The sequence below is a fragment of the Crocodylus siamensis genome, chromosome 6, assembly GCF_052110815.1.
Source record: "Crocodylus siamensis isolate JL-2025a chromosome 6, ASM5211081v1, whole genome shotgun sequence".
Taxonomy (NCBI): Eukaryota; Metazoa; Chordata; order Crocodylia; family Crocodylidae; genus Crocodylus; species Crocodylus siamensis.
Genome location: NC_143400.1, coordinates 38,748,288 through 38,772,822, shown reverse-complemented (window position 1 = coordinate 38,772,822; position 24,535 = coordinate 38,748,288). Strand labels below are relative to the sequence as shown.

The window sequence follows — 24,535 nt, the reverse complement described above, 5'->3', positions numbered from 1 at the left end:
AACAAAAAACAACTCGTGCCAGACTGCCCTCTTCTGGTAATGCAAAGATATTGCTATACAAGCAGAATTTAACACAGTAGTTTGGGTGTTCACCATATCTCCCACCCTAAAGATTAAAATTTTAATTGTCAGTTGATTTCATTTTCCTACTGTTGAGGCAGCATGCATTATTTCTTCCTAGACATCAGTCTAAAAGTAGAAGACAACCATGAGCAAATAAGAAACATTTTGTTCACGAGAGGTTTAAGCAAAGATGAAAACAGTAAGAAAGAGACCATGTCCTGATGCAGAATCATTAATTGAATTCACCGGCACAGCATGAACATTTCTCTTGATGACGTTTCTTGGAAGTTGCTTAGCAGCCCCTGGCTTTTAGGTCTCTTGCACATAGGACAAGTAAACTGTGTATAAAATAAAATAATTTAACTTGAATTTCCAACTGTACAAGTCCAAATGCATAGAAATTTTATTCTGGTTCATATAAAGTGTTAGGGCAAGTTTACAGTGGAGATAATTTTCAACAGTAGGAAACAATTCTAAAGCTGGCACCTTTCACTTCACTAGTGTTGAAACAGAACAGTGTAAAATATGAATACAATAGTAGACAATTTTGCATTTCACCGTGAAAACCAGAAGCAAGTAAACAGGAAGATGGTGTTAACTACTGTATATTACACATTCTGTTAAGTATACATATATTGAAAAGTAAAACAGCCACCATTCAATTAAATGGTACTTCATTTTCTCAGGCACTTGCACAACCCTTTCTAAATGGTTTAACCTTAAAAACATTCCCATTTGATACGGTACAGATTAAAACACGCTTTTTAAAGAAACCCTTCGTCAAAAAATGGCAATTCTAAGAAACTAATACTAATGTGAAATACACGTAGCACTTAGCAGTGGGAGCTCCAGACCCGCTGATGCCAAGAAGGTAACGCAAAGTCTCTACAGAACAGGGGAAGTATTGGCCCCCAGCAGGAGCTTTCTTCTGTTATGTTATTTGTAGAGAACTTCAGATTTGTTAGGATGTTTTTGAAATCTGGAAAAAAATTAACATGGATTTCAAAAGCAATTATTTATAAAATTGATCTGCAAAGCAGAAATTCACACAGGGGAAATACCAATTATACAATTACAACTAGAAGAGTATACTTTAAGAACTGGTTAAGACAATCTCAGTTTTTACCTAGTGTGACTAGTCTTCAGAAATAATATGGAGTTAGGCTTGACCCCTGTCCTGTCAAAAGCCCCACAAGCAAGAATGGATTACTATGCACTCACACACTTACCTAAACATAACTTGTCAATAAAGATTGTTATTTTTGACCCATCAACTTTGTTTCTCTTTTCCCGCAACAGCTAAGAGCCACATGTGCACTTGCTGGCATTTCTCCATATGCAGCAGGGGAATGGGAAACTTCAGATGCTGACTATGCCTTAATAAGTGGAATATGTGTGCCAAGACTGCCCATAAAACACATCTTATCCAGCAATCACAGTTTCAAGGGCAAAAAAATACTGCTGTGGTTCACAATCATGAGTATATTCAGCTTTAATATCTTCCTTCCTCATGAAAAAAAAACCAGGGCAACAAAAACGTATCTGAAATGTAGACTTCCAAAAAAACCCAAAAAACCCAACCCTACCAAAATACTTCCCTTAGGTGTAGAATATTTGTCCAAGTTGGAGAAAGCATTAAATGGTATAAAGTATCCTGAAACCTGAAAGCAAACCTGAGTTCACTTTGTACTGTTCTTTAAAGAAATCTTCCATCTAGAGCCAAGCAGTCCATTATTTCATGAGGGGTACTCTTCTTTAACAGGTTTTACATTTTGTTCTGCTGCTGTATCTTGGAATATAACTCACCGATTTCTACAGCATTCCTTCCTACAGTAGGTAGAAGCACATCTTTCTTAGTTTATTGAAAATGCTTATATCCTTGACCAACTTTCTGTTTAGTTTTGTTGTAACACAATCAGGATTTAATCACTTCTTTGTGGGAAGTACTAATTGTGCTACAGAAGGGACATGCTTACTCTGAGATTTAATTCCTAGCATCAAGGAGTTAAAATTTCAGTCTCTTGATTGTCTGTCACTCCTGACAATTACACAGGTACCCTCCACAACCAAACTGTTTTTCCTTGAAATTTTATTTCCCCACATGTCCAAGCAAAAGGAAAACATACCTTAAAGTGTTTGGCAAATTAACATGAAAAATGAATGCTTATTAAAAAAAAGTCTTTATTGTGGCATCAATATTAGGAACACCCAATTTCTAAATGCTAGTGTTGGGGTGATGTCATAGCCATCATGGTCCAGGAAGAAACCAAGGCAAGGATTTCTGTGAGTGACAGTTTTCACTGGAGCAACTGGATAGTTGGGAAGGACATCGGTGAGCTCTCGGGTACCACTTTAGCCTTCCTCAGATCTCTGAGAAAGAAGCAGACACAGCAGAGATAAACAACAGACAGAAAAGAGGCTTGTGCAAAATTTGATACGAAAACCAAAAGCAACACAAGAAATTTAGCTCTGCTGTATCTGGGTTTTTTCCCTCAGGGACCTGGGGAAGGGTACAGTGGTAGTGAAAAAGTTGTTTATGTCCCTTCCAACTGCACAGGTGGTCAAACAAAAGGTATCACCCACAAAAAATCCCTGTCTCTTAATTTCTAAATGCCACTTCTAAAGACACAGCTAGTTGGCAGCTAAAGAAAATCTACATTAAAATACTGACCTTTTTCTTTCAGAAATAGATAGTAATTATTCAGCTAGGTGGTCGTCTGGTTCTCTACAGCTTTTTCTCCTTCAGAATCCTTCTGGTGGCTCTTGTCATTTCTGCTTACAAGACTTGCCCTTCTCTTTTTCTGGGTTTGAGATACTTTTCTAGTTTCTAGAAGACTGGATACACACATGCTCCTCCTCCTCCTCATTTTGTAAGCACCTCCAGCAAGAGGAACGTACTCATGGTTTTCCTTTCCTGGTGCTGAATATTGATTCCAGTTTTCTTGACTTCGGTGAATATTCTCAGATTCTTTAAGCATGGATATAGAGGATGCCCTCCTGGTTTTGCAAGCAGAAACTGACAGAGAAGAGGTCTTGTCAAGTTTATTAGGTATATGAATCCAGGCAAGTCCCTCATGTTTAGCATCTTTATGTAATCTCATACTGCGCCTCACACTTCTGTTTTCATCACAAGTTTCACTCATCCTCCTGAAAGACTCTTCTATAGCGTTGTGTAGGTCATTAAATGTTTCAGAGTTACTTTCTACATGGGATGCAGATAAAACTTCCTTCATATTAAAAGAGGAACCTGACATATTATTTCCAGGTGTTTCAAAATCCAAGTTCACAACTCCAGGAAGATACACTGTGCTTCTTCTGCCTCTTTTTGGAAACCTTTTAAAATTAACATTATTGATATCGTCCCCTCTTCCAGAGTCTTCAGTGAGACATTCCATTTCTTTAATATCTTTCTTTAAGTCCATGTCCTGGATGTTTAGAGGTATTGAAAGAGCTCGAGTTTCTGAGTTATTTGAAAGATTTTCACTTTCCAGTACACATTTATTTCCTACTAAACCATCTTTTTCTTTCTTGGGCTCTGCACATACAGCATCTTCCTCTTGCTGAGTATTATCAGGTTTACCAAATAGAGAAATGCGTTTCCCTTCCTGACTATTAATATTTGGTAGTTTCAAAGGAGAATTTGATTTTTTAACAACAGGTAAAACATGCCTTCTTGTAACACTGGATTCACACCACTCACAGGTGGACTTATTGCCTTCTTCACTGATCCGATTACCTTCACAAATAGTACTCTCTTTCTGATCTAGTAACATAAAGGGTGACCCAGGGTTATTTTCTGCTTCAGTGTTTTCACTCACACTGTCCACCTCCGTATGATTGCTTGAAACAGAAAAAAGATTACAGTCTAATGACTGAGTCTCTGTGTCAGAGGAGCTGCTGGCTTCAACAATGTCAAGTTGTTTAGAGTCTGGACATTTGTTTGTTATAGACACATTTTTCCTTCTACTTCTTCCCACCATTTTTCTCCGTTTCATAGCTTCATTTAAAGATTCTATGTGGTTACAACTGTTTTCAGGATTATCTAAAACAGGATAAAGTTAACAAATTTACAGATGGAACACACAGAGAACTGCTTGAATAAGAAAAATGACTAAAATATAAAATTTCAAGAAGCGAATTTATTACAAATAAATCAAATCTTTACTGCATGCCACTTAAACAACCATCATTTTAAACAGCAGTTTCAAAAGGTATTATGGATGGCTAGCAACAAAACAATTGTGAACTGCTTACATGCCCACAATCTGTCTTTCAGGTAAGACTATCCCACAGGTTGTTGGGGTTTTTTTTGGCGTGTGGTGGGGGGTGTTAAGAATTGCACAGAGACTCTTAAAGTGTGTGGTCTGGCTTCAATCAAACTAACACATCACATTTATCAAGAGCAACTACTGCTAACAGTCTACAGGCAAACAACACGTTGAACAATATTGTTCAAACACCCCCATAAAAACAGGCTAACTGGAAGTGCTAAAAGCTAAGTTAATATTGCATTCTAGTCACAAAGTCAGTCTCTGAAAATCAAATACATATAATATTCTATATGCCAAGCAGCATTAATTTTAGCGATGAGTAGGTTTCCAGACAGCTACCCCTATTTGTTCCCTTCATACTGTCTCTCTTCTTCCTTCTGTGACGCATGTGCCTGAAACTTCCTCCCTGTCCTAGTATGTCAAATGTATATAAAACTTTACTTCTTTCAAATCCCTCAGAACCAACACTAAATATTTCCAAATCGTTTCAACTGTTATATCAAATATAAACGTATACTTAGAAAAATTCTAACAATCTTTTTTCTAATCACCAATATTTTACAGCACTAAAATAACCATTTTTCCTCACCATCCAACATACATCTGTTTGATTTGTGTATTTGAGAAATTATTTCCCTGAAAGCAGGAACCATATTATTTTATACAGGGCCAGACATCACCTGGCATTTAGGTACAAATGTCAATTTCAAGTATGGAAGTATTTTTTAATAGTACTTAAGTCCCACCTTTTATACATAAAGTCACATTATGTGAGTACACATAATTCTTCTTCAAAATATGACTGCATATTTCCCTGATTGCAGTGGCAACTGCAGCTTTAGAAGGGAGTAGCAACCATGATTTGTACAAAATACTTTTCTTAATTATGACACACAACATGGATCACAAAATCAAAATCCTGGGAAGCCATCTCGCGATAACTTAGAATTTTTTTGGCCTCTCCTGCAGAAGATGATATTGTATGTATACTGTAGAGTTTAATTAGTGTTACAATAAAGGAGTTAAGGATAAGATGCAGAGGAACATAGTTTCTGTGCTGTCCAAGTTAAGCTGCTGTGAACAAAACTGAGGTTTCTTACAAGTCTGTCTTTCACAAACGTGAAGTAGAAAAGATTAGTTTAATAAGTAATGTAATATCATTTGGGCATGTTGGTGCTTACCAATATGAAGATTTAAAATTGATCTATTATATTGAGTAATGTTGGGAGGAAAGTTCATTTTTTACTCTAAAATGATAAAATAAGGAGCATCCATCCTTTATTAGTACTAGGCTCAATTGTATGAACTAATTTATATAGGTAGAATTCAACTTGCTTTGAAAGTGTTAAGTTAAAAATCTCAAGATGACAAAGAGCTAAGGGACTGTCCAAACCCATACAGAGAAACTGAAAATTTAGAACAGTTAGCACACTGTTAGAATTTTTTAATTTACCAGACAACTTCATGTATTTGACTCTTCTTGTAATAACATTAATTTTAAATACACATAAGGGCAGTGTGAGAGTTCAGTTTTATCCTGTTTGGGAATCTAAGCACTAATGCTCCAAGGAATCTATTCTGCTATTACAATTTTTCCTTCTTCTTTCCCAGTGACCCCTTCCCATAAGAAGAAAAGGGTTGGAGGCTTGTTAAATTTTTCATGTACACCCAAAGCCTGGACAGGTTTTTTCTGTTTTACTATTCTCTCCCTTATTTTGGGAAAAAAAATGGAAGGGACAAAGAGCTATTATATTACCTGAAAAGAGTATAGTATTTGCCTGTGGTGTTTTTGGAGATGATGATGATGATGAAGAGACCACCTCCAGAATCTCTGGAATTGGACTTAAGAGAGGCTTCTTGGAAGCAATTTCTCTCTTCCCATATAAGGATTTCTGTACCTTTCTTCTTCTTCTTCTCCTCCCAGAGCCTGGATCTTTTACTTTCTGGAGAGAGTTAAAAAAAAAAAACCCCACATGCCTGAATAAGCCGCATTTATATTTTTCAAGTAAAATATTACATAGCTTATTAGAATGGTGTTTCTCTATGGTTAATATTAGAACAATCAGTTAGAGATAAGTATCTCTCTACAGTTAAAATAATAACTAGCTCTATTGCCTTTGTTACTCTTACAAAGAAAGTTTCATCTCGAACTTACACGATCTAGAATCAATCTGCAAGTTCAAGACAGGTCAAACTGTTGAAACGGCAAGTTAAAGCACACACACATACACACACTTTCACAGTAAGCAGTACAGACTTGTGCCTACCATTTATTTGTACCCTTCAAGTTAAAAAATGTCCAGTTACTTCCCTTTCAAATTGCTCACTTGATTCTTACAAAATCCTACTCTTATGCAATATTTTAAAGCAGCAGTATACAAATAGAAAAATATATTAATTATTGCTGCATACAATCATTGTGGGGGCTTTGCATAAGTAGCAGCTAAGAGGTTCTTTCTGACTTAAAACTAAGAGATATCTTCCCCTGTGTCAAGTCTTAAGAGAGACAGACAGACAGATGTGGAGAAGGCAGCTTATAAAGCCTTTGAAGCTCTCCTTCACAAAAAGCTATGTTAAAGAACAGGGGTTCAAAAAAACGAACCCAAGAAAGCAAGGAAACAGATAAGTGTATACTAGCAACAGCATAAAAGCAATCTCTCCCCCCACCCCAACAAACATTTACAATGAACATAGCTAAGTAATAATCATACATACCCATGAAAGAGAAAAACTTATTGCAGGAGTTGTCCAGGATAGTGGTTCTCAAACTTTTTTGTACTAGGACCCATTTGTAAAAATCAATAGCCAGTCCTGAGCTAGTGCCCCTTGCTCCCGACCTGCTGCCTCCTGTGCCTAGCCTCCAGCATGTAGGGAAAGGGGTGGGTGTGTGGGGCAGCAGAGACCCCCCAAGCAGCCCCTTGTAGACTGGAATTCTTTTCCACGTTTTTCCTCTTTTAAAGAAGAATCCATTTTTAAAGTTTGCTGATCAATTTTTAAAGTTTGTTCGCAACCCTTTCATATATTCTTGCAGCCCACTTTTGGGTCACAACCCACAGGTTGAGAAACGGTGGTGTAGGACAAAAATATCTAGTGACATATTTACAAATGTATAGTGGATTATCACTTACCGGTGTCTTTCTGGAGGCAGAAGTATTTGAACCTTGACCTCTGCAGTTTCGTGGGTTTTTAGTATCTTTAGTTTTCTTGGTTCTTTTGCCTGTCGAGATGTTAAAATCCATCTCTTCTGAACTGTTGATATACTGTTAAGGAACATCAGTTTTAATTATTTTCAAGGACATAACATGGACCAGAAATGATAATACCCCCCAAAGGTAATAAACTTCAAGTTTACTAAATTGATAAACCAAGTCACGGAAGCTTAAGTATTACAGCAATGAGAAAAGATTTACCAAGTCTGCTTTTTTTGCACCCAGAAATATATCCATCTTTAGTAATGTATTTTTAAACAAAAAAAAAAGGAGTGGAGGAAGGGGGGACACACGGGAATAAGCAGGTCTTTCTCTGTAATTCCATATTTTCTCAGGCGGGTGATGTACCAAGTAGTTGAAGCTATATGCAGGGGAATACCCCTTGTAATTATGCCAGGATTGAGTGTGAGGGAAAATGGCAAATATTAACATCAATGGCCAAATGAATAGTGCTGTCATAAATCTTAATATTTATTTTTTAAATTATCAAAAGGAATCTCTCCTGAAATAGCTTCTTATGAACACACATTTGAGTTATGTTCTGATTTCAGAAAATGTTTTGAACTTATTAATATCATGTCAGAGATGTTACATTTTTATACAAATGGAAGCACAATTTTTAGGGTTGGCAAGCCAGTCAACTGACCAGTCAAATATTGTCAACTGACCAGCCAATTGACTGCCTATTTTTTAACCAGTTGAAGTTTATAGTAATTTTATGGGGAGTGAATATTTTTTGCATTTTTCTTGACAGAAATATGATTTTTACTGTTTTTGACACATTTCTTAATGGAAAATTTATGCTTTTCATGTGTATTATTTGACTGTATTGGCAATTTCTTTCTTTCTTTCCTTTTTTACAATTTTTGACTGGTATTTGACTGGTCAATTGAATGAACTTTATTTAACCGGTCAAATACCCAACACTAGCAATTTTGCTAAAACATACAAGCTGTCTGATAAAATAATTACACTGAGTAAAGGCATATTTATATATGCAAAAGTATACTTTTTAAATAGGGGTTCTCTGAGAAAAAACTGTTAATGAAAAAAATCTTCAATATCTTTTATAAGAATAATGAAAGGAAATGGTATCAAATAAAATATATTTACCTTCCCTTTAGTGCAGGATCTAGTTGGTCTTGTACAAGAGATTTTAGTGCCAGTCTCTATTACTAAAATACAAAGATAATAGTCTTGATTACATTTTTACAGATTTACATTTTTAGGGAACAGATGGATTATCCATTAATTCTGTCTTCACACTGCATAAGCTATAAATGGTTTGCACGGTCTTCCATTTTTCTTTGTTTTGTATATATAGTGTGCTGTGCTTAAAAAAATTAGTTAACTACTTATGGTGGTACTTAAATGAAATATAAAAATAGGATATTTTAGGAGAAAAACTAAAAGCTTTGGAAGGTAAAAAATGACAGCAGGAAGACATTTATCATTTTGATAAAAGTTATTTTGAAAGGTATATTTTTACTGTTTAATTTTGTTTTTTAAGCAAGCAGTGTAAAAACCCCATTGAAGGGACTGCAGAATTAGTAGACGTTCAGATACAACACAAAACTCAGCCTGTATCTGATCTCAGTGTAGCTGGGACGAAACTGATGATATAACAAAATTCCACCAGTTTGATGTGATCTCTTATGCTCATCTCTAAACCTTGTGGGATTGATCCTACACCCTTTCAAATGCATGTCAGAGCTTTCATTGATTCAGGAGAGTTAGTAAGTTAGCACTCTGACCAATGTACTTTCAGTAACAGAGGCAACACACCTTTTAGGCAGAAAGTAGAACCAAAAGCGACTCCATCACATCACGCTCATCTTTCATGCACTGAGTTCAAATTAACATCTTAAGCTCAGCACTCAGTTGTTAACAGTACATATAAATACAAAAAAAAAGTAAGCTGAAGTTCAACTTAGTACATATTCAGGGATAAATCCTGAGATTTCATCTATGATGCTGAGTTGACCTAAAAGCTAGTGAAAAATAATAAAATGTAACTGGAAAATCATAAGGACTTTTTTTTCCTAAAAAGCCACACTGAAACATGTTTCAATATAGAATGTAACCAACTGTCACCCTTTCCCTAAATTCTCAAAAAAGACACAGAGACTTTGTTCATATACAGAGTAAAAAAACCCCACACAAGTAACAGTTCTAAATTACCTTCCACATCCTTAGTGTGTAAAGAATTGCCTGTCATGGAAAAATTCTTCATCAGCTCTTGAGGAGGCTTAACATATTCCTAGATTAAAAATAGTAAAATAATACGTAAAGTTAATTTAAATTAGCAGGTTTCTAAATGTATTGAACTACCCTTGCTAACAGTCACATTTAGGACATAAAGAAACACAGTGTTTACAACAAAAGGTAATTTTTCATCTGTACTGGGCTCCCTTGAAACTTAAAAAATGAATTATACTATCAGTAAATGTGGTGGGGATGTGATGCAATGCAGGCAATGCTTGCTCACATGTTTTGATCATACCTTATTAATTCTTCTTTTGGTAAGAAATTATAACTAGAGTTAACGTAGTTTGAACACAGCATTGATACCTTTGGCAAAAATGTGTGTTCTTGGGTATATCCCTAAGGATTTCAAACTGAATCCTTCCCAGATTGCACTCCTATAGCAAATCTTATTAGTGACATGCAGGATTGCATTACTGAATTGGAAAAGTGAAACATCTCCAAAGGTCAAAATCTGGTACAGTGAGATGGCACAGCTGGTGTCCATGGAGAGCGTCATGTTTAGCAGCCCTAACTGCTTCAAAAAGTTTGCTGCAATTTGGGAAGATTTTTTAGACTATTTTGGTAACTAAATTCTTCTCCTCTCTCTCTCTCCCCCTCTTCCCTCCTTTTATTTTTTCTCTTTTCACCTTATTATATTACTTATGAGACATGTACATAATCCAGGTTGACTTGTGTAGTTGTTAGATGTATGTGTTTGTGTGCAGAAACACACTACAAAATCTATTTAATGTTAAAAAAATAAAAGTAAAAATATGCACTGATAATATTCCAACAGAATTATTTCCCACTTAGGAAGGATGTTGAAGGTGAGGACAGTGTTTAAAATTCCAAAAGGATAACAATTCAGGAGTGTAACCATCAGAGGATACTAACCTTTTCAGATTTCAAAAGTGAAAAAAATTTTTAAAAACTGAACTAAGTGGAAAATATAAGCATATTGTAGAGACTTTAAGAAGCTGATTTAATCATTTAAACTCACATCATCAGAATCATCAAAATTTGGTTGGGACAGTGGTTCTTTGATAGGACCCACTGCTCTAGAAGGACTACTGCTCTGCGATCCCAACTGGCCGGCTGGCATTGCCCCTCTTCGCAATGGAGTATTTGCTGGTAAGTTTTCATCAAATATTTCTGGGCTTAAATCTCTCCCAAAAGTGACCTTTTTCCTTTTTGTTGGCTTTTCAGAGCTGTCGAGCTCAGTTTGGTCTATGATAACAAATAATATTAATTACACAGCAAATCCAAAAAGAAGTAAAAATCATTATTTACTCAACAAATCTTATGTTTCATTTCAGGGTTTCAACAAGCAATTGCTTTAAGTTAGGAAATTCCAATGGAGTTGACACACATTTTCAGAAGGGCTCTCATGAACATTTATTAAGAGTATTAAGGAAAAGAGAAATATTTTCCAGATTTAATGCCACAGGTATATTTCCAGATGTTAAACAGTCAGCATTCATACATTTTCTCACATTTAAAGACAAATATCCTTTTAACAATGTCAACTTGAAAAGTTACATTTCCAACAAAATATGTACCTTTGCTATTAGAAGTGCAAAGGGCACTGAAAACAAAGAGTAAAATACATAATATTCCTCTCCTAACTGTTCACTTATACCATTTGACGGCATTTTATATATAGTAAATTTGCCCCTGTTCTTGGTCAGTTTTTCTTCCTAGTTCACAAACAATGAAGTCACTCCTACACCGCTTTACAGTTAGCTCACATGTATATTTTTTGTCAGATTCCACAAGGCTGTGTTTACTAGTACAGAAGTATCCATTCAACCTTGACTGTATTCCTAGATAAATGGGAAACAATTAGCCACTTCGGAAAACATTTAACAATTTCTGACCTGTCTGCAACGCTTCACAGCTTGTTGAGGGACTGGACGCTAAGGGAGACACGGTTACCTTCTCACCTCTGGAGATGTTTAAGTTCTCCTATTAAAATTAAACCATTTTTTTCATTAAGACAAAATATAGTTAAAAGTAATATGAATCTCTTCCTTGAAATAATTTTTAGTAATTGACAACTGAGCATTGGATATTCCTGTTCACGTTTTGAGAAAAAACAGCGAAGACACACAAAAAAATCCTCTTAACACAGGAGCGGGCAACTATTTGGGCAGCCTAGGCACAGGCTCCAGGAGGCTTCAGCATGGACCTGGCCATGAAGAGGAGGGCTACTTTTCCCCTTTCCAAGCAGCAGCTTCTGCCTGGCCCCCGCTGCTGCTGCTCCTCAGTCTGAAGCAGGCACAGAGTGGGGGTGAGGCTGTGTGCACAGGCTCCAGCTGGTCCAGAGCCCGTTCATTCCATTGGGCCAGGTCCAGAGTGAGCGCAGAGAGGGCCAGGGCTGGGGCTGTGTGCGTGGGTCCGCAACAGTACCATGGGGCTGGAGTCAGTTGCACCGGGAAAGATACGTCACCACTTGGGCTGTCTAGAAAGGCAGTCCAGCTGCAGAGCCACCCCAGCCCCGCTGTGCGCCCAGGGGTAGTGGGATGTGCTCTATGGGCCAGGTGGTGTCTGGGCCAGGCGAGACTGAGGGACCTGTCGCAGGCTGGACAAAATCCCTCTGTGGGCTGGATCCGGCCTGCAGGCCATCTTTTGCACATAGACCACACCCCCAACAATCACACACTAACATAAGTCCAAACTGGCTTCAGTGCTTTATACTTTTTATTATATTTCTTAAAAATTGAACTATGTTTAAATTGCTACATAGTACATGCTACAGACATGCAATGGCATGTCAGATTTATTTTAAGGAACTCATCAGTGCACTAACCTTCACACTTTCCATCAGGTGCTTTATTGGTGTTTTCTTCAGGACCGACCGAAGGCTGGAGCCGCTTTGTGACTGCTCAATTGTTGAAATGTTGCCCTTTTGCAGAGGTGTAACTGGTGGCATTGCTTTATCAAATATCTCCAGGCTCAATTCTTCCGCAAATTTAACTCTCTTCCCTCTTAGCTGCAATGTAGTATTGCTTCTAACATTTTCATTGCTACCCCCAGAGCTGAAGTCCTCTTTTAAAGCCAAGTCAAGAGACGGAAAGATTAAAGGACTTCAAAAGTAAAATTAAAAAACCACCCCAACAATGGCAGCATGCTTATGTTGTAACAACTGAGGCTGAATATTTTAAATCAGTCTTAATTAGAGATGTAATATATGAGAGATACCATTTCACTCATACTACCTGAAATATAGGTTCATTCATGCTAAAAATAGTATTCCTGCCGTTTTGAAATTATTTTAGTTTTAAGATTATGTCACCATTTCCACTATGGTCTTTTATAAAGAAGTGGTAGATGCAGGATAAAAAAATTCACATAGTTATTAAAGTTCAGTATTCCATATAAATTGTAAGAGTTTCCAAATACTAATTTAATTTTTCTTAAAGCCTAACATCCTGGTTTGAAGTCTTATATAATACTACATTCAACACATTTCAAAACAGAGTTTACTGAACTCAACATCCCAGGAGTGCACTAGGTGAGTACACTTGAATTAACTCATTAAGGTAACTCCAAGAGTGCAAATCATCAGTGAAGGAAAATAACAGTGTGTTATAAATTAAGGAGTTTTGAAATTTACATTATAATTTACAATATAAAATTGTGCTATGTTATACTACTTGTTATAATCTAAGATTTTTAGATCATTAGCACATCTTCAAGTTAATGTATCATTGTTTGTGAAAAGCAAGTGCAATATCTGTAAGAAAACTTCAGTTTTAAGCCTTCTAATAAAGAATTGGCAACAGTAATGATGAATCCTTTACCTTGCACTGTCTTTAAGATGTTTCTGGATGGAATAGCTTTCAACGATAAATATGCAGATTCAGTAATATTTAGTAGTGCATAAGCAGTTTCCTAGAAATGAAATGTATGTACTTTTCACACATACAAATATATGGCACAATAACACAGTAAAACTATTAATATGTACTATTTTAGAGAGCAGGAGTGCACTCGATCCTGACGTGAAGAGAAAAAATTGAATCTTTTACAAAACTTTCTTCCAAGTGCTTTCCAATACCTGAAGTTAAATGGTAATCAAAGATATACATGAAACCCTCGCTATTCGCGGGTTTGGCATTCGTGGTTTCAAATATTCGCAAATGCCGAACTCGCATTTGAAATGCACTTTATACGCTTGCAGGAGCTCTTTGGGAGCTCCGCGCTTGCTGCCACCAGTCTCCCGCCAGAGCTGTAACCCCCCCCACCACAGGCCTTATTTGCCGCTATTCACGGATTTCACCATTCGTGGGGATCACGAAAACGTATCCCCTGTGAATGGCAAGGGTCACCTGTATTCACTATTTCCGCACTCTTAAAGATATAGCCATGCAGGCAAACATACCATAGATGCTTCTCGGGGTGGAGAGACAATACTGCATCTCTGAATACCAGGAAAAGTTTTATCATCATTACGTAAATCTTGTTTTAAACTTTCCTTGTAAGCAATTTTCTTGCACTCAGATGTTAACTCTCCATTCAACTGAGCCCACTCATTCCGTTTCAGAAAAGGCAATTTGTTCTGAGCTGCATTAATAAATAATTATTTTTAATTGTGATTTTCCATGTAGGTCATCATCCATTCGCCTTCACTGCATAATATGAAACTTTAAAAATTACAGTCTCATAATCTATTAATTCATTATTAAAGAGGCAAACAATAAAAGCAAACATGTTCAATGACGAATTACAAACAAGAAACCCAACAGCCTGGCATACATTCTGAGTAGTACTGACCATAAACCATCCTCAATATCACATTATTTAAGTGCTTAGCTTTGGGACTGAAGAAGGCTATGCAGTTACCAAACTGCGCTTATATGTACTTCAGGTAAATAATGCTCTTTTTCTGTACTTCAGGTAAATAATGCTCTTTCCATATACAGCTATGTGTGGGCTATAGTATTAACAACCTTGAACTAACTACTTCCCATTATTTTCAGGACTGCTATGAAAACTGGTGGAACACACAGGAGCCCTTCAGCTTCACAGCTGCTGCCTCTCATCACTTCTCAAGGCTTCTAATAGAAGCCATTTCAGATTTGCTTCCCCTTCACCATTAACCAGGGTACAATTGCATTACAAAGATGCTATGCACTAAATCAGGTTGTTACAATTGAAACAACAAGCAATGAATTGGGGCAGATGCAATTATTTGGTATCTATACAAGCAGAGCAAACTATACATAGAAAACTTTACAAGGTAAGGCTATTAGGCTAGTTACTGAAACAAGAGATAAACACACTGGAGCATTCACTTATCTTCAGGATTCTTTGCAATGTCACAACTCAGGGTTTACCAAGAAGTTAGACACCACAATATTGACACTTACCATGGACAGACACATCCATACTAGATTAACTATTAGGGTTTCATAAGTTGTCCCTTCTGACTTTAGCATCTATGAATAACAATGATCACATTTCTAGTTTCAGATTTATCTTACTTACAGTAGTACACTGTCTGGGACTCTCTCTCCTCCTGCAAGAGCCCAGGTAAGCAATTTTTCCCTTCATCTTCTTGCACTGATTGAAAAGCTGATTGGAAAGTATGCATTCTATCCTTTAAAGAGCCAACATGCTGATGATCAAAAGGGCTGCCCTGCTAAAACATATTAAAAAGCATCTTTTTATGCTGTTCAAATATAAAACTTACTCACTTCATCTTCAGAATTTGTTCACTAACACAAGAGCAAAATTAAAAAGCAAATAAGCACATTTTAAAGCGGCTTGTTTCATTTGGTTACTAGTCCGAGTTTACCAAGAGACAATATAAAAATGAGATTCACCACACGTAATATACAACTGCTATAAAATGCAATGCTATCTGAAAACATTTTTCTACAATCTGCAGTTCCAAAGGGTTAGCATCTCCCCCCATATTTATGCAAACTATATCACACAAGCAACAGTATCTATCTGTATTTCACATTACTTCATACAGTACTGATATTTAAGGAAAACCCTCTAAAGCAGTCATACTTATCTTCCTGTAAGAAATCAGCATCCAGTTATACCTCAGAAGAGGAAAATAAGCACATGAACACTTAGACTGATGTTGACAGCATAGCAGATGGACTAGTCCAGTGAAGCAAACACCAGATCCAGGTTTTTAATTTTTTTAAATGTGTACATGGGCTCTGATTTATGCAGTAAAGATATGACCATAACTTTATGATGCACATGGCCACTTTGTGATATAAAAGCATGCAAGTAAACCCGTGGAAAAACAAAGTCAACTATGATGCGAAGTATTACCATAGGACTTTAACAACGCTACACACATAATTATGTAAACATTGTTCCTAACTTCTTGGTTAAATTTGAGTTTTGTTTCATATTCAAATAGGAATTTGATGTTTTTACTGTACAAGGAAAAAGGCTGTAAAATTTGGGAAGACAAGATGTTAAAGATAGAATCGTTTTCCTGAGATGTATTATCTCTTAGTTCAGGAGTTAAAACTGAGCTCTGTAACAAAATTTGCATGTGTCAGTCCCTTCTGTAATCTGAACTCTCTTAATACTTTTTGAATACCTGAAAAGCAAATTACAAGCCCAGGAAAGTCATTGTTAAAGCTATACTTAAGAAAATCCAAGCATTTTAAGATTTAAAAGACCTGCTATACAGGAAATACCTTGATAACACTGGCTGAAGAGGAGGAGGAATGTCATACAACATGAAGAAAAAGGAGAGAAGGTTAACAATTTTTAAAGGCTGCTTTCCCTTCATACGTTTTTACAGTAAGTTTGCAAGGGTGAAAAACTTTATTGTAGTGCTTGACATTGCATAGTAACTGAAAAGCTTTCCACTACGAAAATGAGCTGGTCATCATCAATCACCTAAGTTGCGTCATATCCTCTGCTTTCCCCCACCACCCCTATATGAGTTCTGGAAAAGACTGTCACCTGCTTAAGATGATCTTCTTGTCTGTTTCTCTTTTTCTCAGCAAGGTATCGAATAAGGGTATTATTTTCAGGGGAACCCCGTACTCCAATGGTAGACCGACGCCTGAATTTTAACGAAGACTTGGCTTGCCCTGAAATGAACAAAATGGAATGCAAATATTGCAATGAAATATCAGGGGTCAGAACACCTGGGAAGCCTTCAGAAAAACTAGGAAGTAGTTTCTCAAAACAATGAGTCCCATTTGAAGTGCTACCCAGGTGCAGTATTTGAAGAATTTTCTTTAAACATTTGATATTGCAGCAGTTAATTGCCTAATTCACAGAAACTGTCCTTGGACGCTTGAAGAAAAGACAAACTCTGTAAGAGTTCTGTGCTAGAGAATAAAGGCTGTGCATTTTCAAAATATGAAAAGCTTCCTGTCTTTATAGAAACAATGCAACAATGCCACCATGGCAAAAATGAAGGGAAACCAAGGCCTCTAGAAAAATTAAAACAAACAGCTCAAATTGAAGCAATGGCTAGCCTTTGGAAGTCCTTATCCAGAGTGGCATGAACTTACTTCTCCCTCCACTCTTCCAAAGGATTTAAAAACCAAGACAAAATCAAAGCTTACTCTGAGCATTTCAGTATCAAAAAGAAATTCCACTAGATGCTCTCAAAACTCCGGGGAGCAGATGGGACACAAAGGGGATCATGCCAGGGTGTCTTAGTTTCATATATTCATAGATTGTTTGAGGCTGGAGGGGACCTTGTAGATCATCGGGTCCAGTCCCCCTGCACTAGGCAGGAAAAGACAACTGAGTTCTAGTGACACCAGTGAAGTGAGTGTCTAGTCTCCTTTTGAAGATTTCCAGGGTAGGTGACTGTGGAGGGAGTTTATGCCACAGTCTGGACACCCCGACTGTGAAAGAGTTTTTCCTAGTATTAAGCCTGAAGCAGCCTTCCAGGAGTTTCTATCCATTGCTCCTGGTCTTCCCCAGGAGTACCCTGGTGAAGGGGTATTCACCAGGTTCTTGACATACAACCCTGATGTAGCAGTAAGCTGTTACCAAGTCCCCTCTCAGCCTTCTCTTCCGTAGGCTGAAGAGGCCCACGTCCCTCAGCCTCTCCACATATAGCTTGTCTTGCAAGTCCCTGATCATACAAGTAGCTCTTCTCTGGATCGTCTCAAGTTTTTCCACGTTTTTGTTGAAGTATGGCACCCAAAAGTGGATGCAGTACTCCAGCTGCAGTCTCACCGGTGCTATGTACAGCAGGAGTATCACTTCCTTAGTTTTACATGAGATGCAACCGTTAATGCACACCAGTGTGTTGCTTGCCCTGCTGGCCACAGCATCACACTGCCGGCTCATGTTCATGAGATGGTCAATCACTTCCCCCAGGTCCCTTTCGGTTATGGTGCAAGTCAAATTGTCACCACTGAGCCTGTATGTATGTTGGGAATTGTTTTCCCCCAAATGGATCACCTTACACTTCAGAGTGTTGAACTTCATCTGGTTCCAGTCCACCCAGCTCTCCAGCCTGTCCAGGTCCACCTGTACTTGCAACCTATCTTCTGGCATGACCACACTCCCTCATAACTTGGTGTCATCCACAAATTTGACCAGTGAGCTTTTCACCCCCGCATCCAAATAACTGATAAAGATGTTGAAAAGCACCGGTCCAAGCACGGACCCCAGAAGGACACCGCTGGCCACTTTGTGCCAGGACAACGCAGATCTTTTTAAGAGACCTCTCCGGGCCCTACCATACAGCCAGTTTTCCACCCACTAAACTGTTAAGTCCACAATTTTCCCACAAGAATATTGTGGGATACTAAATCAAAAGCCTTTTGAAAGTCTAGGTATATAATGTCAACCGTCTCTCCTGTGTCCAGGTGGTGAGAGACCTGTTCATAGATGAGACTGATAAGACAAGACCTATCTGTGACGAAGCCATGCTGGCTGTCATTCAGAACCCTACCCTCAATGAGTGTAGTGCACATAGATCCTTTAATGAGTTTTTCCAGGGTTTTCCCTGGGATGGAGGTTAGGCTGATTGGCCTATAGTTGCCTGGGTCCTCCCTCTTCCCCTTTTTGGAAGAAGGCCAACATTGTGCCGATCTTCAATCCTCAGGCATCTCCCCAGTGTGCCACGATTTTTTAAAGTGTTTTGCCAGAAGCTCTGCGATTACGTCAACCAGCTCCATCTGTACTCTTGGGTGAAGTCCATGTGATCCCGCTGACTTTTCTAGTTGGTTTTCTAGCTTTTCTAGTTGGTTACACACCAGCTCAGCATCCACAATGGGAAGGCTATCATTCCCACCGTGCCCCCAGTGACCCTTATCTTGGCTTGTTTTTCCCCTTGGTCCAGTGAAATACTAAAGCAAAGTGGGAATTCAGTTTTTTCCTGAGTGTCCATTACCAGCTGTCCTAAGGTGTTAAGCAGGGTCCCAAGCTTCCATTCATTTTCCATCTGCTCCCTACATACCTAAAGAAGGACTTATTATTGTCCTTGACTCCCTTGGCTAACTTAAACTCAGTTGCTGCCTTAGCTTTCCTATTAATTTCCTTACAAGTGCAGACCACTGTTGTATAGTCCTCCTTGAGGACCATCCCAGCTTCCACTGAGTCTACATCTCTTTTTTTTCTTTTTCAAGACTGCGATGTCCCTATTAAGCCAGGAGGGCTTGCCAGCCCTTCTGCTACCTTTCCACTTCATGGGAACGGTGTTTTGTGTTCAAGGATTGTGTCCTTGAAGAACAACCACTCTTCAAGTACCCCATTCGCCTCCTGTAACCTAGTCCCGCATCGCCTCCCCTACTAATGCCCTGAGCCTGTTGAAGTCAGCATTTTTGAAGTACAGGACTTCAATCCTGCTAGTTGATTTGTCAACCTTACGGCAGACAGTCAACCTGATGAGCTCAAAGTCAGTGTTGCCCAGGCTACCCTCAATGTTCAAGCTACACACCAGATCATCTTCCTTGGCCAAAACCAAGTCTAGGAGAGCCGTACCTCTGGCTGACCCTTGCACTTCCTGGGTCAGAAAAAGCTCCTCAATTACAGTTAAGAAGCTACATGACTGATCCGGCCTAGCCAAGTGTTCCTCCCAATGTATGTTCAGGTAATTGAAGTCACCCATGACAACCAAGTCCCTCGCACATGCCGCCTCTGTCAGTTCTTGAGAACTCCAGATCAAGCTCCTCCCCTTGGTCTGGTGCCCTGTAGTAAACACCCATTTAGGTCTCTCTCACCTTGCCCCCCTCCCCCCACCAAAGTCTTCTTCCCCCATCTCTGTAATCCCCAAGCATTTGGAAGAAAGTGATCTCCAAGTCTACTTTTCACCAGCTCATCCCAAAGCAGCGTTCAGCAAACGTTAGAGCACAAGAATAGGAATTCAAGAGTCCCCTCGTGCCACACAAAAAATCCTAAATTTAAAAGGAAATCCTCTATATGCCAATATATGAACATTGGACAGTTTATGGCCATTTCTCTTTGACATCTACGTGTCAGAAAAAGACAGTTCACAACAGGCAGCAAAACTTTTTGTGCTTTTTTTACAGTCAGTATATTTGCATTATGGGTGACATCTGTCAATTAGATTACCCCTTCCATTTCACGAACACTAAATGGGTTCCTTTAAAAGGAACAAGCATATCATTTCCTTAAATCACCTTCCAAATGTTTCATTTCTTGGGCCTTTTGGAAGCCAATTCTTTTGCCAATTTTAACTGTACTCCCAACTGAACCAGCAATCTTGGATTTTCGTAACTGTTTTTAAACCACACAGATTTAATCATGGATTATGAACCTCAGATTTCAAATCAGATTTCTATTTTAAATTTTTACCTCCTGGATTCCTATCTACCTTAAGAGCATTTCACTACAGAGTTATCCCAAATGCCCTGAAATCTGCTGGGGAGCAAAACATGTCTACTATTAAACGTTTAAGGAGTGTAAATTATGCAACACACCAGATGTGTTGTCACTTGCATATGAAGCACAATATTTTGAAACTTGAATTTTTTTCCTACCTTAACCCTTACCTGTAGATTGTTTAGTAAAAGACTCAGGAGTAATGTTGAAGTCAGCTACTGTTACAGTCGCAAAATCAACAGGTTTTTGTGTTCGTTTTTCTGATGGACCAGAAATAGTATTTACTTCATTAAGTGTCAGATAGTTTGCATTACCCACAGAGGTAGGTCTACTTTTTGAAGGACTATCCCATTTGCCCAGGGTCATACAGGGCATGGTGGGTTCAACAGACTGGTTTCCTTTCAGTGAATCAGAAAGATTTCCAATAAGTTGATTGCTATTATTGTTGCTCTTCTGGTCCAGTTCTCTCAGCACATATTTGTCACTTATCATATTGTCACTTATAATACTGGCTTTCTGCACAAACTTCTTCTGACTCTTGGTGCTTAAGTTTTGCATTTCAGAAAGGTGTGTGGCTTTTGATTCATCCACTGTACCAATCTTCTCTTGATTTGGAACTGCCATGGAACAGGCCACTCCATCTTCTTCATTAAGTTTGCTTATATTTTCTTTGTCTTCCCAGGCAGCATTTAACATTTGGCTAAATGATCTATGCATTGTCAGTGCTGTGTTCCAAGCGTCCAGAAAAATAGAATCAACCTTGTCTTCTTACAGTCGTGGCTCCTTATCAGTAAGAAAGGAACCACTGATAACAGCAGTGTTTTTTGTAATAGAACGAGAGGCTGATTCTGAACTGCTACTACAGGCAGATGTTGCAAGATTTTATTAAAAAACGTGGCTGGCCTTCCTGTTGGGGGAAAAAGATGCAGCATTAACTATATTATATGCACGTAGTACTACAAAATTTGTGCATCACTATAACAAAAAAATCCACACCCATACGACATGATGGCAGAAATTTCCAAGTTGTAAGTCAGGATTATTACAGGCTATATTCTTTCAAACCAATCTTAAATCTTACCCCTTGTACTCTGTACAACGTAATTTGCATAAATGTCACATGACAGTAATTTTAATGTTTTACTAGAGCAATCACAGCTCTGTGATGGGAATGTCATTACTCTGGGACCTTACTTTTGCGATTTTAAGACCATGACCAACATATTTTGCACTTAGTTTCCTTGGTTAAAAATAAATTATATAAAACTAAATGCATATCACAGTGGAGTACTGAAGCCCCTTAATATAATACACATTTATTTTGATATAAGACACGTAACTTTCACATTCCATTAAAAACTGAAACATAATCGGAAACATTTTCAGCAAGCAGATACTAAAAACTGACTCATGTATACACTTTGCCACCAGAATTAGTGGCTTGCTTTTATAGAAGGCTCCCAGCAACTCAAGATCCACTTATTCTCAACCAGCAGCACTGCTGCTGCACTCTCATTGCAACCTGTATAATTCCAGATGTTCCATTATTCTTTCCAAAGGCTAGAATTTCTTATGGTGATAGCTTTTCTATCTATACAATTACCTTTGTATTTAATTTTTCTCTCAGGCATTTGGTACCAGCAATTTCCAGAGTACAGACAAGATGCACAGCTGGCTTTGTCTGGCGTAACACTTCCTGTGCTCTCACCTACAAACAGCTGGGTATCTGTCTGACATCTGATACCCCAGGTAACCTGCCTCTAGCTGACCACTTGCATTCCTGCACACATTTCCCTGACTTCCCCCCCTCCTAGCTCCACCTGTTGTCTTCCAAACTTCCACCTGTTTGCATTTTCAGACTTATCATTTAGCTTCTTTTCTACCTTGGAGAACAACTATAACAGCCACAGTTGCCAATAATAATCAGAATTTGGCTTTTTTTTTAAATTTGCTTTCATTTTTTCAGTGTGTTTTATTTGGAGGTTACTTATTTTTGTTAGTTATAGTTCAGGGGGGTGGACAAAGTGGTGGATCCAGCCAGTGTTTCCCAGTAGCTCCTGCCAGTGTGGCTGGGGCCAGTTTCCATGCAGACCCCAGCACAGCCATACTTGGACAGCATGGGGCCGGAGTTTCCGTGGAGACTGGCCCCAACAGCCCTGGCAGGGCATGCAGCAGGGCCCAGAGCTGCTCTGCAGCTGGGCTGGGATCTTGTGGCAGTGACACCGTGGTCTGGAAGTGGGGCAGAGCCACCATCTGCAGCCTGCATGCCCCAAGCAAAGGTGTCCAGGCAGTGGATCACGGCTCTGCCCCAGGTCCTTGAAGCAGTGGTCCAGAGCCACAATCCGCTGCCTGCAGACCCTACTGGGGTGGTGCTAGGAAGGGACTTGGGGGGACTATAGCCACCCCAAAATTCCCCACAGTCCCCCCTCCCAGCACCACTGCCCACCCTGCACAGGTGGCAGCAGCTGAATCTGCTCTACTCTCACACACAGCACAGCCCCCAGTCGGGAAGAAGCTGGCACTGCTGCTGCCTGCCAGTGTTTACTATTAAAGGCAGCCCCGCTTCTTTTTCTTGGGAGACTTAGCAACACTAATAACAGCAGCAGTTTCCCAATGCCTGGTTTGCGCCAGAAAGCTTGCCAAGAACTTTCCCCCAGCTGGTCTAAGAGATACCACATTTACCCCAAGAACCCTGCCTATGTCCTTAGGCCAACATGGCTACAACCAACAGCCCTGCAACAAGTGTATCTGGTATTTCAATTGGTCTGATAAAATATCATATTTACCTAAGGAACCTTGTCTGCCTGCAAGTATCGGGATAGTCTTTTGGTTCCAGCTGTTATCTTTTATTGGACCACCTTGGAGGTGGGCTGATGCTGCTGGCAAACTTTTGGGTAACACAGTATCCTTTTTCAAGCTAAGTGGAGTGCAGGAGTGGGCAACTCCCCTGTGTATCATGTAGCCCCAGACCAATAGGGCTGACCCCTGAAAGAAACCCCCCAAATATGTGTATTTGGAGGCATGTTTCCCCCTGGGTAATTAGTGAGGGTCTTTCTTTGTGTTTATTTCTAAAAACTTTCATAGCATTTTAGGAGCTGTTGGCATCTTAAGTAATAGTTTCCCTTAAAGCACAAGTTGTTTCTTAGAAGAGTGAGTTTGTGCGTGCGACTCCCAACCCACGAGGGATGATGGCCCATGCATCGATTCCCTTTCTGCCCCCTGGCTCCAGAAGGGATCAGAAGAGCTGCCCATGCCGCGCACCCGAGCCAACACCAAGCAACGAGCCCGCGCCCGCTCGCACATCACGGCCGTTCGCTGCTCAGCGTGAAAGCAACCGGCGTGTGGACAGGGAGAGAAGGTGGGACGCGGCGGCAGAGGCGGCCTCACGGATGGGTTCGGTGACAAGCGTGCGCGGCTGGGCCAAGAGCGGCGGCCCCGGGCCTGCGGTGCGCCCATCCGGCTCCGCCATCGCCCCCCCCCCACCTCTTCCCGCAACACCGGGACAGAAGCTCGGGCTGGGGCCGCGACCCACGTAGGGAAGGGGTCACCCAGCCCCGGGGCAGGAGGCGCCGCCACAGCACCCCGCGCTCACCCTGTCTGCGCGCCGCCCCCTCCGCCGCCGGAAATGCGGCTCCCCTCCCGCCGGCCGCGTTCAAACTGCCCCAGCACCGCGTGTCCTTCCGCGCCGCGCCCATCCCCACCGCACCGCGCCCGCCCACCCGCCCACCGCCGCGGCCCAGAGGCGGAGAAGCTACGCGGCGAAGCCTGGCGGCCCCTCCCGAAACAACGGGGCTCACAGCTGCGCCGCGGGACTATTTTGCCCGCAGATAGTCCCGGCAGCGTGGAGGAAGCGCGAGTTTTTGAAACGAGGGCGTGAGAAAACTAGAGGAACAACCACGTGATAGCTTCCCCCCCATCAGAAGGTCGAGGTCTCGCTGGACTCCC

The 24,535-nt window shown here is 39.8% G+C and overlaps 1 protein-coding gene across 6 annotated transcripts; it reads right to left on the bottom strand.

Annotated features, from left to right (window-relative positions):
* Positions 1–24,268, bottom strand: CDCA2 (cell division cycle associated 2). Of its 6 annotated transcripts, XR_016443136.1 has the most exons (16): positions 24,183–24,268; positions 20,761–21,497; positions 16,736–16,866; positions 15,281–15,434; positions 14,175–14,356; positions 13,594–13,684; positions 12,600–12,838; positions 11,668–11,755; positions 10,791–11,017; positions 9,725–9,803; positions 8,657–8,718; positions 7,463–7,594; positions 6,091–6,277; positions 2,735–4,105; positions 1,737–1,890; positions 5–1,042 (listed from the first exon to the last, which is right to left on the bottom strand). XR_016443136.1 is itself a non-coding variant. In XM_090053394.1 (15 exons), exons 2-14 carry the CDS (start codon positions 21,305–21,307, stop codon positions 2,769–2,771), a joined length of 3,456 nt encoding a protein of 1,151 aa, XP_089909520.1. In that variant the 5' UTR covers positions 21,308–21,497; positions 24,183–24,268; the 3' UTR covers positions 1–2,433; positions 2,735–2,768. The 6 variants fall into 6 exon arrangements, 5 of the variants coding, with proteins under 5 accessions (XP_089909520.1, XP_089909521.1, XP_089909518.1 ...); XM_090053394.1 differs by having other exon boundaries at positions 1–2,433; XM_090053395.1 differs by lacking the exon at positions 1,737–1,890 and having other exon boundaries at positions 6–1,042.
* Between the last annotated feature and the right edge of the window lie 267 nt (positions 24,269–24,535).

Bases quoted from the DNA above. Each gene is read 5' to 3' on its own strand.
- CDCA2 (XM_090053394.1), bottom strand. From the start codon at position 21,307: ATGCATAGATCATTTAGCCAAATGTTAAATGCTGCCTGGGAAGACAAA. The intron at 16,867-20,760 runs GTAAGGGTTAAG...TGTTCATTTCAG, and splicing joins TTTTACTAAACAATCTACAG to GGCAAGCCAAGTCTTCGTTA. The intron at 4,106-6,090 runs GTAATATAATAG...ATCCTGTTTTAG, and splicing joins AAATACTATACTCTTTTCAG to ATAATCCTGAAAACAGTTGT.